The sequence below is a fragment of the Molossus molossus genome, unplaced genomic scaffold (genome assembly GCF_014108415.1).
Source record: "Molossus molossus isolate mMolMol1 unplaced genomic scaffold, mMolMol1.p scaffold_m16_p_6, whole genome shotgun sequence".
Taxonomy (NCBI): Eukaryota; Metazoa; Chordata; class Mammalia; order Chiroptera; family Molossidae; genus Molossus; species Molossus molossus.
Genome location: NW_023425399.1, coordinates 43,602,554 through 43,621,821, shown reverse-complemented (window position 1 = coordinate 43,621,821; position 19,268 = coordinate 43,602,554). Strand labels below are relative to the sequence as shown.

At 41.7% G+C, this 19,268-nt stretch overlaps 1 protein-coding gene across 12 annotated transcripts in view; it reads right to left on the bottom strand.

Annotated features, from left to right (window-relative positions):
- Positions 1-19,268, bottom strand: part of SLC24A3 (solute carrier family 24 member 3) — a 558,214-nt gene that overhangs the window by 157,350 nt on the left and 381,596 nt on the right. For 10 of the 12 annotated variants that reach the window (XM_036245873.1, XM_036245875.1, XM_036245874.1 and 7 more), the window contains 3 exons: positions 4,943-5,017; positions 1,700-1,784; positions 1,295-1,398 (listed from right to left, as the gene is read on the bottom strand). In XM_036245873.1, coding sequence (XP_036101766.1) covers positions 1,295-1,398; positions 1,700-1,784; positions 4,943-5,017 — 264 coding nt within the window. Of the gene's footprint in view, positions 1-1,294; positions 1,399-1,699; positions 1,785-4,942; positions 5,018-6,259; positions 6,362-16,761; positions 16,848-19,268 lie in introns of those variants that run through there. The other 2 variants (XM_036245883.1, XM_036245882.1) reach the window with 2 other exon arrangements.

The following is a 19,268-nucleotide window of genomic DNA, read 5'->3' as shown; positions in this document are numbered from 1 at the left end:
ACAGATGAAGAAAGAAAATGTTTAGTCTAGGAAGTTGGGCAGAATTCAATAACCACATGTAGACACAGTTGTTCCTTTTCAGAAGTAACTGTCTATCGGTGGGGGCTAGAGCTGATTCCTGATGAGATCAGTGTCCTTCTACCTGTCATCCAGAAGTAACAAACTCACCAGCTACCCAGACAAATAAGTTGGCACGAAGATGATGGAAGTAAAAATCGGGCAGTGAAGAATAGCAACAGTGTGCCAGAGTGCATCCTGCTTTAGACATCCTCTAGTCTGCCAGAGAGACCGGCTGCACTAGGTGCCCCGGCCCGCTGACTGAATGACGGACGGGCCTGCAAAAGGGCATGAGAGAAAATTCGCAGAAGCTTTCTTTAGCCTTTCAAACCAACTGGCCACTTCTATCAGGACCCTGTATCCTCCATAGTGAGAGAGCTGGTTTAGACTACCAGGTACCTCAATACTGCAAGTGGAAAACCCTCGATGGGCTTCTAGATGGGACTCTGCCAGAAGATACTAAGAGTTCTGGGTGTTCGGGCAGAGAGCGCAAGATCATATTGTTTCTAAATAAAATTCCTACAGAGAAACTAGGATATGAGAGCTGGCAGGATGCCTGCAAACCCCTGTTTGCTGCTGAAGCACCATGGATGCAGGAAAGCCTTACACTTAGGTGAGTTAGGAGTGTCTTCCCAAGACTTTCCAAAACACACACCAGAGTTCATGAAGGCCAAAGACTCCACAACACCCCCTGGCAGTGGAATAGTCTTCACAGATAAAATGGAGGCATGCAAAAACCTTGGTGGCTCCAAAAGTAAGCTCAAGTGAACATGTAAATAAAATACTTCATGGCTATAGATAAAGAAAGATGGGGTCCTAAACTGCATGAATGCAAATTGTTTTTAGCAGAAAAAAAAACAATGTCATTTCCTGTCTCCCCCACACTCTCTTTTTCACTCTATTTCCAGTAAGGCCAAACCATACCTAAATTCGTTTTAGGTTTTCCAATTCGGATCAATAATATCAAAATGAGTGTGACACCTTCAGATTCATGGCCCACACCTTAGCTGGTTAATTATTTACATGAACCTGGGAACTTTATATTCCATCAACATGGAGACCAAATGATGGTGCCTGAGAATTTCCAGGTCCAACTGGACCAGCCTCCTTGGGGCATGATCACATGTCATCACTGTCCAAGACCACTGGCCCCTGCACTGGTTGTGCTCCTGCCAGACTGACAGCTGCCTCACCTCCCTGCCGCCCTTCCCAGATGCACGTCTGCCCTCACTCTTACCTGCCCAGCGAAGAGCCCGCAGACTCCGATAATGCACAGGATATTGAACACCGCTGAGCCCACGATGGTCCCAACTCCCACGTCGCCCTTGGTGATGAAGACGCCTAAAACACAGACCCAACATCAGCCTGGCTGTTGTGGCCAGTTGTATTCCAAGGTGTGTGCAGAACAACTTTCTTAAGTGTTAGACTGTTCATAGAGGATACACAGGAAACAGTCCAGGATTGGAGAGAGCTTTCTGAATCTGCACTGGGGATACTGTCCCATAAGAACTTTGGCATTGGGTCTGGGACACATCCATGTAAAGTAAAAGTATTACTTTAATAAGATAACAGTTAACAACAACCACAAAGCCCATGTCCTTTAGAGAGGGCAGGGATGAGATGTCCCCAGGTCATCACCTACCTATGACAGAAGTGAACAGCTCTGGGGCCGAACTGCCCGCTGCCATGAATGTGGCCCCAGCCACATCTTCACTGAGGTGCAGGCGCTACAGAGGAGCAAGGACAAAGCACAGGTGAGTTGAATTCCCCGGGAGGACCCTGTGACTCCCAAGTCTCAAGCTTGGTCCTTCCTCCTCCTCCTCCTCCCAGAGCTTGGCCACTCCTGCCTGATCTCCCCAGCTGGGCTACAGTTCCTCTCATTGTCCTCTTGGAGGGGCAGGATCAGGGGGAGGGCTGAATGTCCAGTTGAGTTAAAGGCTCTTGACAAGATCTAGGGGTCCCCGATCCCGATGCCCCCAGGAGCCATGCAGATAACAGGGAGGAGTGGAGTGGCCAGTGTCAGGCACAGTGGGCATTCACCTCCTTCCTAATGTTAGCACTACTCAGTTCCCTCTGAGTTGCCAAACACCTCTATTTTTAAATTAAAGTGATTGGGGTGACACTGGTTAATTAAAACATTATATAAGTTTCAGGTGAAGTCTAGTTTCCTTCCATGGAAGTATCCTTATTTTATAAGAGATGCCAAAAACTCATTTTTTAATGCAAAAATATCCTGATTTTTTTCAATACCATGCTGATCTCATTATTAGACTCATGATAACCAGCCTTCGAGCCTTGATTCTAGGGGGCTATGTAGGTTTTGGGTGTGGAGGAGGGTCACGCTCCTGAAATCCACTTCCCATCCTTGATGCAATATTGAAACCTTGGGGTAGGGAAAGTGAGTGATGAGTAGAAAGTAACACAGTGTCAACTCTGCCAAGATATTTTATACAACAAACTCTCCAGTCTATCATGCTGGTTAATCCAAAGGTGATTTACAAGGAGACATTAGAGGCTGGTTAGCATATTTAGCTTTTCTGCTTTCAATCATAATTCAGAAAGTGAGCTGCTGCCCATCAGTAAATAGCCAGTTCTTCCTAGTGTCCCAGCTCAGAGATGCTAGTCTTGAATGACACTCTTCCCAAGGGCACCAGCAGCTACACTTCCTTGCTCAGCCATGGAGGGGCAGTGTGGCCTAGGTGTAGGCTGCTGGCTCCACTGACCAGCATGTGTCTGTTGCAGAAGCCCTAATGGAGCATTTTGATCTGGAATCCTGGGGTTTCTTGCTCTGAACAGCTAAACTTCACACAGGGTTCTGAGGAGACCCTTAGATTGAGGTGCTGATACCTCAAAAGTTGAAAGGTGAGGTTATCTCACCAGGAGCAGGGAGTCTATGGGAAGGTCACCTAAAGTGGAGCTCACATTCCTTGGGTGGTTTGCCAAGACTTGCCAGGAGCGGTGAGCCTTGCATTGTCGTGTCTTCTCCAGCTTGGGCTCCCCGATGGGGGGTTAGTTCTGGAGTCCACACCTTGGGATTATCTCCAGTTCTTCTCCTTCACCCATTCAGTTGGCTTCTTCCTCCATATTACCTTATATCCCCTCCACTCTCATTTTTAATTCACTTTGGCCCTGGCAATATCTCACTGGATGCTTAGAATCACCACCAAGGGGTCTTCCCACCTCTAGACTCCTTTCATCTATTAGAACATAGTTGTCAAAAGTCTTCCCAGCTCCCTCCTGAGCACTGAGCAACTCCTCACTCCTCAGAGTGGATTTCTTCAGGCTCGCAGATTCCCACCCTGGGTTCCTGGCTTGGTTCTATGGCCCAGACTCTTCTGCTCAAACATCAGTCCTGGAAATGCGTGGCCACTGAGGCCCTCCCTCAGACTGCTCCAATCTAGTCCTGCATGAGCCCTTCCTGATGCCTGGCTGAATGACCTCTTCCTCTCCTTTTCTCCCTCTCCATTTTCCATTGCTCCTGGACTTCATCCAGGCCCCTGTGTGCATCACTGGGTGGCTGCTTTGCTCCCTATGCCTCTTGGATGGAAAGGACCATGCTGGTTTCATCTTGTTTCCTTTGGGGTGCTTGCAAGTTCTATGGTTTTTCTCAGTTGAATAGAACACATTCTGACAATTGCTAGAACGAGGTCTTTGCTATCTTTTTTAAAGTTAAAGTTGTGTAGAAAAGAGAGAATAGTTTGCTTTACATAAAAAGTAAACCATGAAATGTTAATATTGCAAATGATTTCAATTATAAGGGCTTCAGCATTTCTTCGTCTTCCACAGGAGGCGATCCTGTTCCAGGTTAACTCAGTTTGAACAAAGGGCTTCCACTCCTGCCACTGTCCACCTCACTCCTCCTCCTCATACTTCCATTGCATAAGGAACCCACTCTCAGTCCTCGATTCTTTTATTTTTCTTTAAGTACATAAAATTAACAGACTTCCAGAATATAGAAGAAACTGCTTATGTTAGTGGTTCTCGAAGTATGGTTTTGGATCAGTAGCTTCAGCAGTCCCTGGAAACTTATGAAATGAAACTTCTGGTCCCTGCTGGCCCCCAAGGCCTACTGAATCTGACACTTGGGGCAAGGGAGAAAGGAGAGGGGAGGGACACCCAAGTTTGAGAAATACCTAAAGAAACTTGAGTTCCAGTTGGAAGGTGCAACTAGGAGAGAGCCCTTCTGGAAAGTGATGCTGACTTAAAAATAAAATAAAAGCTTCCAGATAATGGAAACTACATTTTAGAACAGACAAAGAGATGAAAGAGTCAAGAGAATGAAAGAGCTCTAGATATGTTGAATATTTTCGGATGAAAGGGATTTGACTTGGTATTCAGGCTGGTGTCACTAGGTGGATTTTGAACAGACTTTGTTTCCTTGTCTATGTGGCCAATTTTTTCATCTTCTTGCCCTTCAGGCCTGTGCGCGAAGCATTTCTATACATACACACAGAGGAAGGGTGGCGGATGTGTGTGGCTGGGGATTTCTCTTACTTTACAGGACCCCACAAATCACCAAAGGAGGGTTACTGAAGCAGAAGGGAATGGAGGAGAGAAAGATAAAGGAAGTGACAGGGAGAAAAGAAGAGTAGAATTTAAAAGAGGAAAAGAAAATTGGAAGCAGAATAATAAAAGCACCATGAGTTATGGCCAAATGGAGCAGGAAAAGTTGGCTATGTGTGCTAAAGCCCGACTATAGATGGGTGTCCTGAAATTCTAAGCAGATTGATGGAAGTTTTGTGCTAATATTGCCCATCACTCTGAAGCACGCTGATGCCTGGTGTTCCCATCCTGGGCTGCATAGAGGGCTCTCCAGGACCTTGGTGGAGCAGGCTGGAGCAGTACCAGTGCCCAGCTCAGATGTGTTGAGAATCAAGGCACATACCTCACAGATCTTTTCCAAGGAGGGGACAAAGAAGTCGTCACACACAATGGCCAACGCGTAGAACATGTACATGGCCTGGAAGATAGGAGAAGAGAAGGGATTAAATTTAGAGCCAGGGCAGAGCCACAGGTTGAGGGCCTGGCCACCCTCTATTTTAATAATATATCTGTCAGAATTCAACATTTTACTCAGAGTAAGAACAAAGTCTGTGCAATGCCTGTGAGGTCCCATGTAATCTCACCCCTCTTCTCTGACATTTTGCCTACCACTCTCCCCTTTGTCCACCTCCTTGTTCCCCAAACATGCCATGTACGCCTGCCCCATAGCCTTTGTGCACTTTCTGTTTCCTCTGCCAGAAATACACTCTCTCCAGATCACGTTTGCTCTCTTCATCATGTCCTGCTGGTCCCAGGATCAATGTCAACCTATGCAAGAGGCCTTGGACTCTTTTCCCTCTATTTTATCTCTATCCCCCTACCCTGCTTTGTTTTTATTGACATATTATATGTGAAATTCATTGGTTTGCTGTCTGTCTTCCTCATTAAGTCCATGTGAATATGAACTATATCTCTATCTTATTTATCTCCAGTATTCATGTCAGCATAGGGCCTGGTGCATAGTAAGTGCTCAATAAATATATTTATAAAGAATGAATAAATGAATGCTTCCAAATGAACTTGTCCACTTTCCTGTTATCTGTAGGATAGCCTCTGTAATCTTGCTTCTACATCTTTGGTCAGCTATGGCCAAACCATTAATCACCTCTCTACCTTATCCAACTCGATGTTTCTGTTCTAATTAATGAAATCTTATTTGGATTCTGTTGTTGGTTGACCATCCAGTGTGTGTCCTCCAGTCCTTCTAATGGGACCCCAGTTTAATTCAAATATCTAGCATATCCCATGTGGAAGGTAACCCCACCCTTTCTTCCAGGAGTAGATGTTAATTGGTCAGTCAGTGTGTAGTAGTCCCTAGTGATTGCTATTGATTCAGAGGTGGGCACATGACCTAGGCTGGCCCAAACAGATGGCAGGAAAGGCTTAATAGTTCTTGACAGAAGGAGCTATTTCTCACCCTCAAGTGCTGGCTATTGGCAAAGAGGCCAGGAGTCCTGATGGCCATTGGCCGTCACATAGAAAGAGCTTGACTGAGAATGTACTCCACACCAAGAGATGGGCCTGGCAGGCGCGTGCCCACACACGTGCCCAATAACACCATGTGAACTCTGAACCCAGCTCAGTCTGAAACCAAAGTGGACTTTCAATTTCATGAGCCAATAATACACCTTTTACACTTTAGGTGATTTCTATCACTTACAACTCTCCTCATGAAGCCTTATGTAGCAACCCAAGCATGAAATGGTCTCTCTGGCCTTTGACTCTTGGCTGGCGAACTAATTTCGACACCCCTTACTCCCTTTATGAGCTTGTTCTCTCTTTTGCATGTATTTGTTTTGTCTCTTCAACCAGATTTTAAGATTCTAAAGTACTTCTTAACACCCGATTCTGTGGAAATAGCAAACAAGTGCACAAAAATATAAACCAGGGTTATTTTTTCCAAAATGCTGACTATAATAAATGATCAAAACCTAACAAAATACACCATAGGAGATGGGTTATATAAAGTATAATTCATCAATCAATGAAATACAGTTAAAAGAGATTATGTAAATCCATATTTAGTGACAAGGAAAGGCATTTGCACTACATTACTAAATGAAAAGTGCTTTAAAATAGTGTGTACAATTTCTGTTTTGTTAAATTATGTATAAGAATGCATAAATATATGCACAGTTATATGAGTGTATTTTGCATATAAAGGTTTGCAAAGCCATAAATCAAAATAGTTTCTCCCTTGGTTGGTGTGACTCCACCTGTATTTTACAGTTCCTATCCATAATTTCTGATTTGTCTACCTTGAATTTGGATTTCTTGTGTGATTTCTGTAGGTGGTGGGAGGTTGAAGAGAGGTAGCAACTCTGTCTTACACTTTACTATTCTTTGAGGAGGCTAAGAAGCCCGGAATGTAGAGAAGCCTTAAGCACAACTTTCTATTTATTGATTTGTTCATAATCTATACAAAATTATTTGCCTTTGAGTGTTTTTTAAATATGTCATTTTAAAAAATTGATGCTGTATTTTATAGCTTTGTAGATGAGTCAGAATACATATTCCCAAATTGCAATGGACTCAAATCCTCTTTTGTGTAATGACTTGGCTGATCCAATTATATACAGATGTTATCATGATCTTTGAAAGGACAGTCAAATGCAGTAATTGGAATACAGAGTTGCACACTTTTGGATTAACCAACACCGAAGTAAGCTGTCCATAGCTGACATACTCAACTCACTGAAACAGCCAATGCCATTTGGAAGTCCATAAACAACCTCTTCAAGACTGTATTCCAATATTGTGTATTGATCTTGTTTCGAAGCAAGAAGTTCCATGTAACAATTATAGTATCAACACTTGGACTGGAAAGAGAAATGAATAGATCTACTAGACTCTTTGTGCTTTCAAGACTAATGGCTGTTGAAAGGCACAACATTATCCACTCATCTGTTGATGGACACTTTGGTTGCTTCCATATCTTGGCTATTGTAAATAACGCTGCAATGAACATAGGGGGTGTATGTATCTTTTTGAGTTAGTGTTTTGGGTTTCTTTGAATATATTCCCAGTAGCAGAATTGTTGGTTAATAAGGCAGTTCCATTTTCAACTTTTGAGCAACCTCCATACTGTTTTCATAGTGGCTGTACCAATTTGCAATTCCACCAATAGTATGAGAGGGTTCTCTTTCCTCCACATCCTTGCCAGCACTTGCTATTTGTTGATTTATTGATGGTAGCCATTCTGACAGGTGTGAAGTGATATCTCATTGTGGTTTTAAGTTGAATTTCTCTGATGATTACTGATTTTGGGCATCTTTCACATGTCTATATATTTGGGCATCTGTATATATTCTTTAGAGAAGTGTCCATTCAGGTTCTCCGGCTATGTTTTTTTTTTTTTTTTTTTTTTTTTTAATACTCACCTGAAGATATGTTCATTGAATTTTAGAGAGAGGAAAGGGGAGAGAGAGAGAGAGAGAGAGAGAGAGAGAGGAGAGAAAGAGAGAGACAGAGAGAGTTCAATGTGAGAGGAACATTGATTGGTTTCCCTTTGTATGCATTCCAACTGGAGACAGAACCCAAAACCTAAGTATGTACCCTGATTGGGAATTGAACCTGTGACCTTTTGGTATATGGGACAATGCTCCAACCAACTGAGCCACACTGGCCAGGGCCTCTGCCCATTTTTAATTGGATTGTTTGTGTTTTGGTGTTGAGCTCTATCAGTCAACTATGCTGACCTTTACATCCCTTGACTATTTTGTACTTCTAAATCCCTTCACCTTTTTTACTCAGTCCCCAATCCCCATCCTCTCTGGCAACCTTCAGTTTGTTCTCTGTATTTATGAGCCTGTTTTTATTTTGTTTATTCATTTATTTTGTTCTTTAGATTCTGCATACAAGTGAAAGCATATGATGTTTGTCTTTATCTGTCTGACTTATTTCACATAGCATAATACCCTCTAGGTCCATCCATGCTGTTGTCAATGGTAAGATTCTATTCTTTTGCATGACTGAGTAGTATTTCATTATGTATATGTACCACTACTTTTCTATCCACTCATAATAACTATGTATGGTGCCAGGTGGGTACCTGAAATATTAGGGGGATCACTTCATAAAGTATATGATGTCTAACCACTATGCTGTATACCTGAAACTAATATCAATCAAAAAGAAAGAAAGGCACATGAGTTCTGTACACAAGGCAGTGTGAGGCAGGGACTCCCACTCTCAATGAGACACCTTGTGGCAACTACCTCTGGACACTTGGAGGGGCCCACCAGGTGATGGGGTACCCTTCCACCTCTCAGTATCTGAAGGCAGATCTGCCACTTTGCTTATAAGAAACTCAGCTCTAACTCTCTGCCATGCTACCCACTGGAAATCAGGTTCCCACTGGAAAAACAAACAAAACTGAACAAAATATTGGTGGGGTGAGTACTGTGCATGTGGAAGGGGGACAGGGGAGATAAGGAAACTCTCTATTTTCTGCTCAATTTTGCTGTAAACCTAAAACTGCTCTAAAAAGAATCTACTACTACCAATTAAACAAAAACAATACAAATGTACAAAGTCAAATTTTAAGATGTGGAGAAAAAAAGAAGCAGAGAACTTACTGGTATTGATTGCACTATTAATACAGCTGGCCCAAATTTTTAGAGAGTGAAGCATTTTTGGATTAATTTGACCCTTCCTATATATTCCTATAATTCCAAAGGACATATCATTGATGCTAGTAATAATAATAATGATACGTGCCACTATTTGTTGGTCCAGGAATTCAGGCATATTCTAGTTACTTTGCAAAGACTGTCTCATTTAATTCTCTCAATTCCTGTGGGAGGCAGGGAGTTACTGGCCCCATTTCCCAGATAACTCAGAGAGTGTATAGTATCTTTTCCAAAGACACACAAATGGCAGGGCTTGGATTTGAACCCCAGACTCTCTTAGAGTCTTCTCAAGGAGCCCAGCTGCCTTCCCATACAGAGGTTATTTCTGATTCACCAACAAATCACCACTTTCTATTTTCAGATTGCCTACTAATAAGATGTCTTTTCCAACCACACTGAAGAAAGAATAATTTCAGAATCCCAGCTACCCACTTTTGGGGGCTGCTAGTCAGAGTCATTTTTGTTTTTTATTATTACTTTTTATTATTAAAATTTTATTTTGATGGCATGCTCACATACAAATATGCCATCCACATAAATGCATGAATGTGCTCAGCATGAACCTGTGTAAACCCTAGTCATCTCTTTATTTTTAGTGGCTCCCTATTTCCCTCTATAAATGAATGAACCATGAACATTGTTGTGCTTGAAATCTCTAAACATATATCCTTTTCCATTTCTAGAATACATTTCCAGATGTGGAATTGTTGGGTGATGTTCTTTTTAAATCTTATTATTTTTACAAGGTGCATTATAAAATGCAAGACAGATATGAATCTCAAAAATGCTCAAGCTGGCCCAATACCCTGGGACAATCCAAATGTGCTGCAACACACCCTGGAATCCAACCCGGTGGCTGGGCTATAGCAAATGGAAGGAGCAAATGTGGGACACATTCTAGAAATGATGAATAAGGGGTGCCTGGAGAAGAGGGGTAGAGTCTGTTTGAGCTATAACTCAAGCCTCATGACCACAGGGGCACCTCTCCCCTTGGAACTTACCAGGGTTCTCAGTGTGGGAATCTGTACTTTGGTGTTGACCATGTGTTATCTGGACCATGGGCCATGTTTATATCTGTGTATCTGGCCTCCATTTTTTGGAAGGGCAGCAGCTGTGTCCTTCATACATTCATGTACACACCATCTCAAGGCAGGCTTGCACAGAACAAAAGCCCCATTTATATTAGGTGAATGGATTCCAAGGAGGGTAGTGCTCAGAGTAGCTGCTGTCCCCTTTGGAAGCCATCAAGGGAAATGCCGTCAATGTTCATGGTCCATTCATTTATAGAGGAAAATAGAGAGCAACTAAAAATAAAGAGGTAGCTAGTGTTTACACAGGCTCATGCTGAGCACATTCATGCATTTATGTGGATGGCATATTTGTATGTGAGCATACAATAAAAAAGAGAGGCAGCCTGGAGCCTTGGAGGAAGCCCAGGATGTAAAGGACTTTATATACAATACTGGACTTGATACTTCCAAGCTGCACAACCATAAGCAACTCTCCTTACCTTGCTGAGCCTTCAACATGAGACCAATCACACCATGGTCTCTAGTTAGCATATAAGGCTGTTGTGGGGAGTAAATGGAAACAAATAAACAAAGGGGTTTGGACACAGCAAAGCACCTCATGCAACAATGCCAATGCCATGAAGACATACTCCAGCTAGTATTCTGGGGACACACTGAGCAGAACTGAGTCACCCCATTATCCTAACTGAGGTTGTCAGGGTTCATTTGACAAGCAGCTAACCTCAACACATGGGCAAGCCCAGCTGATATTGGCCAAGCTCAACATGGTTTGGTTGAACCCCAAAGTCCCAGGAGCTAAAAAAGTGTTTATTGTTGTATGTCATTGAGGTTTTGAGGCCATTTGTTACACAGTATTATTTTAGCAACAGGTAATAGATATAGCTAAGGTGATAGAAAGAGCCACAGTGAAAACAAAACAATAAGTAACTTTTAAGAAAACAGACTTTCTGTTTTTTGGATGACAATATACTAGCTTTTCTAGTATCCCTGGAACTAGTAATGGCAAAGTGACACGGCTTTGGCCAATGAGAATAAGGGACAGATCCAACTAAAATCACCCTTCTTCCTGCTTTAAACTTGCATGTGATGTTTGGAATGGTAGCAGCCATTGTATGACCATGAGGCAACCAGCAAGAAGGTGCATCAATATGCTAAGGAAGGCAGAGCTCAGAGGATGCCATTCACCAGCTGATCTAATGCCAGAAAACATCCCCTCCATACTTCTCACTGTGTGAGAAAATGAACCCCCCTTTGCCTGTGTTGCCATTGGTCGGGGTTTCTGTACTTGCAGCTGTGTACCTCCCTAACTGACACCGGACACAGAAGATTCATTTTCTGGGCAAGGCCAGTGAAGGAGATTAGAGAAGTCTTCACAGAGAAAGTAGTTGCTAAACTGGGATTTTGAAAGATAAATATTATCTCATTAGGCAGTTCCAGAGGTTGGTTGGGACTAATAAAACTAGAAAACTTTGGTGACAGTGGTTAAACTGAAAAATACCTAAGGTAACAGGAAATTATTGTGGCCTGTGACTTAATGGAGATGAACAGGCTCTAGCTGAAATGCTGATATACAGAAGGGCTTCTGAATTGTGAGGGCAAATGTATCTGAACAGCACAACATTAGTCCTACTGTTCCATGTGGCAACTCTAGTCAGCGGATTCCAATTTCCTTTCACTACATCATCTGCACTCACGTTGCTCTGTCTTTAATTTCATTGAGGGTGTGCTGGAGAGGTGATTCCTAGGGAAAATCTACAGAACTCTGGCCTTGGTGGAAATTATTCTACATCTCCCAGGGAATGTGACTTGAATAATAACCAAAAAGATCCTCCAGCCCTGGCTGGTTTGGCTCAGCAGTTAGAGCATTAACCTGCAGAGACCTATGAATTGTGGGTTTGATTCTGGTCAAGGGCATGTACCTTGGTTGCAGTTTGTCCCCGGCCCAGGTCAGGGTTGTGAGGCAGGAAACCAGTTGATGTCTCTCTGACATCAATGTTTCCCTCTCTACCTCCCTCCCACTCTATCTGAAGAAAAATGTAATAATATCCTTGGGTGAGGAGTCAAAAAAAGAAAAAAAGATCCTTCAGTTCCCTTCTCTGTTTTTTCATAGTTTTAAGTGATCATATATGACTAGACTTTTAAAAAAGTCATTTCTTTTAAAATTATTTCCCCTATTACAGCTCTGTATTGAATGGTTCCACGATGCCATGTTGAGACTGACTGAGGCGCCCACTCTCAGGTTCTGCGCCCATTATAGACATCATTAGAGTGGAAACACTCACCTCATTTAGTGACTAAAGAGACAAATTCTGAGACTTGTGGACAGACTAGGTTTCTGAATGAGAGGATCTAGTGGAAGTAGTTGTAGGGAAGAAGAATGTAGCAGATGGCTATGGTGCCCCTGGTTCCATCATATTCTTTAGGCCTTATTAATTTAAAGCATTTCACTGCCTTTAAAATGTCAGAATCTGCCTCCATTTGTTTGAAGACTTTTGGTTTAATCTTTCACAAAGCAGTCAAGAAGTGCTGGGCATTACTGTCCCTGGGAGCCCTCAACCAATGGCTGATGGGAGTTGGTATATGAGCACCCAGTTCCCTTGCTTTCTGGGGGGTTACTCTGTTCTGTTTGAATTCAAGATGGGCCACTAGTAGAAATAAGTGTTTCCCATAAGTCTATGGAGGACTCTCCCTTAGTCCTACCCCTTCATGGTCATGTTGTCAGTTGGCATTGTGAAAGTCTTCGGGAACCATTGCCAACTGAAAATATGTATCTTCCAGGGACTCAAACTGCTAAAGGAAATGAGTACATGTTAATGTACCTGCTCCATTAGCATAAATCTTACAATTATGTTACTTGAAAGGAGTCTTCATGATACCCAGATGAGGCCCATGTTTGATCACTCACTGTTCCTGGAGGTCACCATACTGGGGTCATTATTTCAGAGCTTTGGGAATAAGAGATTTACCATCTCCAGAGAAATATTTCAGTGGGGGAAGAATGTTTTATTGGTTGTCAGTTTCTCAAGAAAGTGGGGGTGATAATTGCCACTTCTCCTTCAGTATACACTAAAGGAAGCTTCTGTGGTCAGGTTTATATAGCTGGGATGATGCGGGCTTCACTGGGTGCCAAGAGTATGCATTCTCCATTGACCCTCTCAACAGCTGCAGGATAGGGCACTGGGCTCGCATTGGGAACCAAGTTCAGTAACCTGGTCAGGTCACACAGCTAGTAGGTGGAGGAGGGAGGATTTGAATCCAGATGACCTGCCTCTCAAATATATGCTATGAACCATACATCACACACCATCTCAGGAAGAGGACTGTTTGTGTTCTATTTTAGGAGCAACTCTACTCCCCTAACCTCTGCCAGGCCCCATCTCTCCTTCTACAGAGACCTCCAATGAGATATAGGCTCTTGACCTAAGGTCCCTGAACCCCCAAACCCTCCAAGGAGGATTATGTTCTGGAGGAGTTGATGCTTATATCATGTCCAAGAAGATGAACAGGCATTAGCCAAGAAAAAAGGTCAGGAAAGAATTGGCTAGACAAGGGAAGGGCTTGAATAAAAGCATGGTGTCCTAAATTAACATGATTTACATTGAAAACTACAAATTATTCACTATTGCTGGAGTATACATTGTGGGTGAGAAAGCAGAGACAGATGAGACTGCAGAAATATGCAAAGATTAATTTTGGGAGGCTCAAGCATTTCAGGCTGAGTTGGATGCATAACTGCAGACTTTCTTGAATGGAAATCACTATTGATTTCACTAGATGAAACTTAGGATGATGATGATGATGATAAAAATGACTTTAAGATGGTGATGATGGTTGATTTAATTGTGATTATGATGATGACAATGATGATAGTGATTGTGATGTGATGAAGGGGAAAATGATGATAATGATGATGATGATGGTAGTGGTGATGGTGATAATAAAAATGATGATGGTGATGATGGTCACAATGGTGAGGGTGAAGGGGATAATAATTCGATGATGTGAAGATGATGGTGGTGGTGATGATAGTGATTGTGATGTGATATTATAGAGACAGTAGTGATGATGATGGTGATAATGAGAAAGATGATGGTAAATGATGGTGATAATTATGACCACTAACATTTATTGAATATGATAATGGGCCTAGAACTTCTTTTTTCTCTCAACAATACCCTGAGGTAAATACTATTGTTATCCCCACTTTTCAGACAAAAAACTGAGGCAAAGAGAATGTAAGCCCAAGGTCACAGAGTCAGTACATTACTAAAAATGGACTTCAACCTCATTTGCATGTCTCTAATCTGAACCAGATCTCACAGCTCTAACCTGTTAACTGCTTTCAGCTGCAAGGGAGGAAGAGTGGTCTGAAGGCTCAGAAATGCCCACTAGCTTGATGATTTCCCATGACCTTTCATTCTTCCTTAAGTTATTTCTTTCCTTCTTCCTCTCCCATTTCTCATGACACCTGCCCTCTTCTCCCCACTAAATTCTAGTGGGCATATTCTGTGGGGCTTCTCAAAATCTCATGTAAAGACTGACAACAGACTTGTTTGCAACACTGCCTTTTCCCCTTCAGGCTTGTTTGAGAAAATGAAGACATGACTTCTACACTAGGAATGTATTGTAAATATTAGAGAGTTTAACTTCTCTGGAGGACTTTGAAATTTCAACTCTCCACAAGAAAATACTCAACTCTCTGAAAGATAGTGAAATGCTTCACTTAAAGGTTGGTGAGAAACCTGCTTCTTGTCTCAGAGCTTTTATTGATAACTTGAGCTGAGCCTTTCTGTGGAAAACCACAGTCAGTTAGGAATTTTCATGCCAGAGTTAGAGCTAAGCTTATTGCATAATGTTGTGCCTTTGAAAGATACCAAGCTGGTTAAAGTTATCAAGATATTTGCATTCTTGTCTTTCTGTCATTTTCTCATTATTCTCTCTCCAAACACAATCTTGGGAGTTGGTGGGCACTACAGCTGCCAGAAAACATCAAACAGTAGAACTGTAAGCCAATCATGGGTGAGCAACCAGGACTTTCAAAAACAGAATCGGCCTGAGACACAGGCATTCCAGGCAGGTTGGTAATCTGACGCCTCTTCAAATTCATGTTCTTTAAATATTTATTCAACATTTATTTAGTGGATGATGGAGGAGAAAACTAATCTTCTATTAATAAAAAATGTATACAGAAATTAAGCCTCTTACTAATTCATTTCCACTGATGCAAGCATAGTCAATATTCTGAAAAGTATTCAACAAAATCTTTCTCCATTTTTCTGTGATTGTTATTCTTTTCAAGTTTCTCTTGTAAAACGAACTACTCTAAACTAGGCAACTTGTTGTTGGTGAATTAAAAGTTTTAATATTTAATATTTAGATAGTGAAACATTTTATTAAAAGTTGATAAATACTAAGCACTGTTCAATTTTAAAATTTCATGTGGTGGGATGATGTGAGCACTAATAAAACACATGTATGGAAACAGGCTGGCAGTAGCAAAAAGCATAAGATCCTTTTTATTTCAACGTAGGTGGCTGTTTGTGTCAGGTGGAAATCAATGTATGTGTCTTCAGTTGTGTCATGTGGAAACCCAAGTTAAGTGAAACCATCTTTCCCATTTATTAGAATGATGTTTTCAAGGGTTCCTGGTAGATAGGCCTCCTTAGATGGTCAAACGACCAGCACTTAATCTAGTTTTCAGTACCCAGTTGAAAGTCATGCCAATGTCCCCTGGTTGGGACCACTTCCTTAACTGTATGTCATTGCTGTGATCTATTACCAGAACCAACCCAGTATCATAGAATATGCTCCTGGAGTAGAAGGTGATTCCTATTAGCGGTGAAGGGCTACATTGGGTCATCCAGGGTCCCCAGCCTGATTTTGCCTGTGACTGGCGTAAAGGGCTAATGGCTAGATGGCTATGGGTAGGGATCCAGTCTGAGGCTATGTGTATAAATTTACAAAGTTAACAGACTTGTGTGGCTCTTAAACTCTGACCTTCATTTTATTGTTTAAGATCTAGTACAGCTAACAAAGCTAGACCAAAACTTTACATTTCAGTATTTCCAAATTCACACTTCAATGACAATCCATTTAAACAATTACCAGTTGATTACTACGGACTTTTAACTAGGAGGTTCAAAACCTCTCTTATCAGACAACTAGGCCCATGGGATCCTTCCCCTATGGCTAATATAGTCTGGCTTGATATTCAGAGGTATTCCAAGGAATCCTTTGTGCCTGGACAACAGTATAAATGACTGCTGGTCTTGGGATGTTCTTCTCGCATCCTGTTCATCTGGTGTGCCCCTAGAAAGCAATCAGGGCTCAAGACAAAGATGCTCTTAGACCATCTACTAAAAATCTTCTCCATTTTTAGAGAAAGAATGTCACTGATAACAAGGAAGACTAACTTTTGCTGCTCTTTGTAGATGCTGACAGCAGTGTTAGGAGCTGTGGCTTTAGGCAGAGAGCTAAAATTTAATCATGCTTTCACTTACCTCCTCTAGGACTCAGAGAAAGCAAGACGCTGAGTTGCAAATAAGAACACAGGAGATGATCCAAAGGCATGGAGGTAAAGCATGCTGAAGCAAAAGGGAAATAAATTCCCTTGAGGTTATAAAGGGACTGGAGAACAGTGGTATCTTTCAGTTTCTTCAGTTCTCTTCTGCAACTTACAAAACAGGAATAGAAGAAATTTGCCAGCTAACTACCTCTGCTCTCCCCCCGTGCAAATAAGTTGGTAGGTCCTTATCTCAGCTGTGCGACCCGAGGTGAGTATTTAACCTCACTAAGGCTTCAGTTTTCATTGTCTGTAAAATGGGAAAAATAATAGTTCCTACTAGATATGGTTGTTTTGAATAAAGATAATACATGCAAAAATTCTTAACATAATAGCTGGACTGTTGCAAGCATTTAATAAATGCTGAATAATATTGCTGGGGTCAATCTTAATCAACTTGTTAGAAAAGTGAAACCAACTGAATTGAAATAGACTTAGGAAATCATTCATACTTCCTTCTTTACCAACAGATAAGAAAAGATCTGTAGGCTTAATCCTCTCTTTGACTGTATCTGTGGGGGCCACTTATATCAAAGCAGTCACACAGGAATGGTTTGCTGACGAGTCTGGTTTCCTTTTCTGTTGCCCATCCAAAGAAACCCAGCCAAGTTTCACATTCCAATAAACACATGATTTGGCATTCCCCAGTGGTCAACAAGGATGGCCAATGCAATGATAAAATCCAACCCACCCCTGGATCCAATGTTAATGACAGTTGAAGAGCACATGGTGTCTAAATCTAGGACCATTTTTTCCCTGTCTGTGGGAAGTTTCCCTGGTTGGAGAAGACAGAGCCATTGTCAATTTCTTTTTGTCCCAAGAAAGACTAAACTTTTGCATTTAAGAAAACATCTTATTATTTGTCATCATCAGATTTCCTCTCATCTATATAACCACAGAAACATTAGGTCAGACATCCAACAAGGAAAGGTCAGTGGGCTGACCTCAGAAATGTAGACAGCTACTCAAGCTCAAGATGCTACCACAAGTGAGACAGTCTGAAAATAGGAAAATATTTGAATACAAGTTGTCTATTGATTTGTAAGACAACTCCTCCTCCCATATATATAATTCCAATTAAGTGGTCTGATGAGAAAACTATTTGATTGGATTTTATTACTGATGCTTATATTACCTGTCTTTTTAAGAACTGACAAAGAAGTAATTTCCCTTTTCACTTTCTAAACAAAGCATACCAATGAACAGAAGAATAAACATTGTGGCTCCTATTGGAATGCCAGTGTTGCTGGGTCTGGTCTGGTGGGGACTTTAAATTAACTGATAAAAGCCAATAATAATAATAATAATAATAATAATAATAATAATAATAATAAAGCATTACCTAGTAGACTTGAAGGTACCTCTTTTTAGTTACATTTTATCATCAAGTTTGCACCAGACAGGGAATATGCCTTTGACTGTGGACCTAATGGAAGGTGTTGAGTACTGGGAATTCCGGTTTAGAAAAAGTATGTGATACATGCAGCACATGCTGTGGATGCCCCCTGGCCCACTTCTAGCAATGGACAACTTAAGACACACTGGCAGCTTCCTATTTCGGACAGTTTCCCACCTTACCTGTGGATCTGCTTTTCTGCCTGAGGAAGCTGCCAGTGCTAGAGAGCCTTCTTTAGCCTGTGTGTAGAGTAGCCTGAAAGTGTTTAGGTTTTAACAACCAAGAAGCAATAATCAATCAAAGATAGAGTAGGTGTCAATGAATCAATAATTAGCTTGTTCAGCCCTTACTGGGGCAATTCTGAGTTGGGGTCTACACCAGCCTCAATGGGCTGAGTCCCAGTTGTTCATTGTGTTAACCAGCTCTATAATGCCCTCTTTGTTGGCTTCCCTCCTTTCCCTATCTTGCTTCCCCACTCCCTCATGTCTGCTTCCTGGGCATGACCTCAAATAAACTTCCTGTACCTTGTGGGGGTGCTGGTGGAGGCTCTTACCAACTCAGAAGGGCTAATTACTAAACTTTCAGGAAACTTGCAAGTCCACTGATACACTGATAGCTGAAGAGTGGTCATAGTGTGGATTTTTGCACCATGGAAATAGGCAAAGGCTTCAAACCAGGTCTTTCCCTCTCTCCCCCAGGAGATCTAGATATTGCATATTTACCAGTACACCACTACCTTTACTCTAGTTCTTATCTCAGGGTTTGTTTTTGTGAGCACCCAAACTAAAAGTGTGGGTAGCAGGTATTCCACTGAAACCAACACATGAGCCTTTATGGTAACTAACAAAAAAGTTTCCATCATTATTACAAGTCTTCCTTCACTGGCCAAAAGATTAGTGCTCCTCCCTGGTGAAGGAATATTTGTTTCTAAATTTACAGTTAAGGGGAAATAAGAGAAACTGAGAAAATAAAGTAATAGGTGCTACTGCCACTTGAAACTCATTCCAGAAGAAAATTTTTGTGAGCTTGGGCTACACAAAGATTTATTA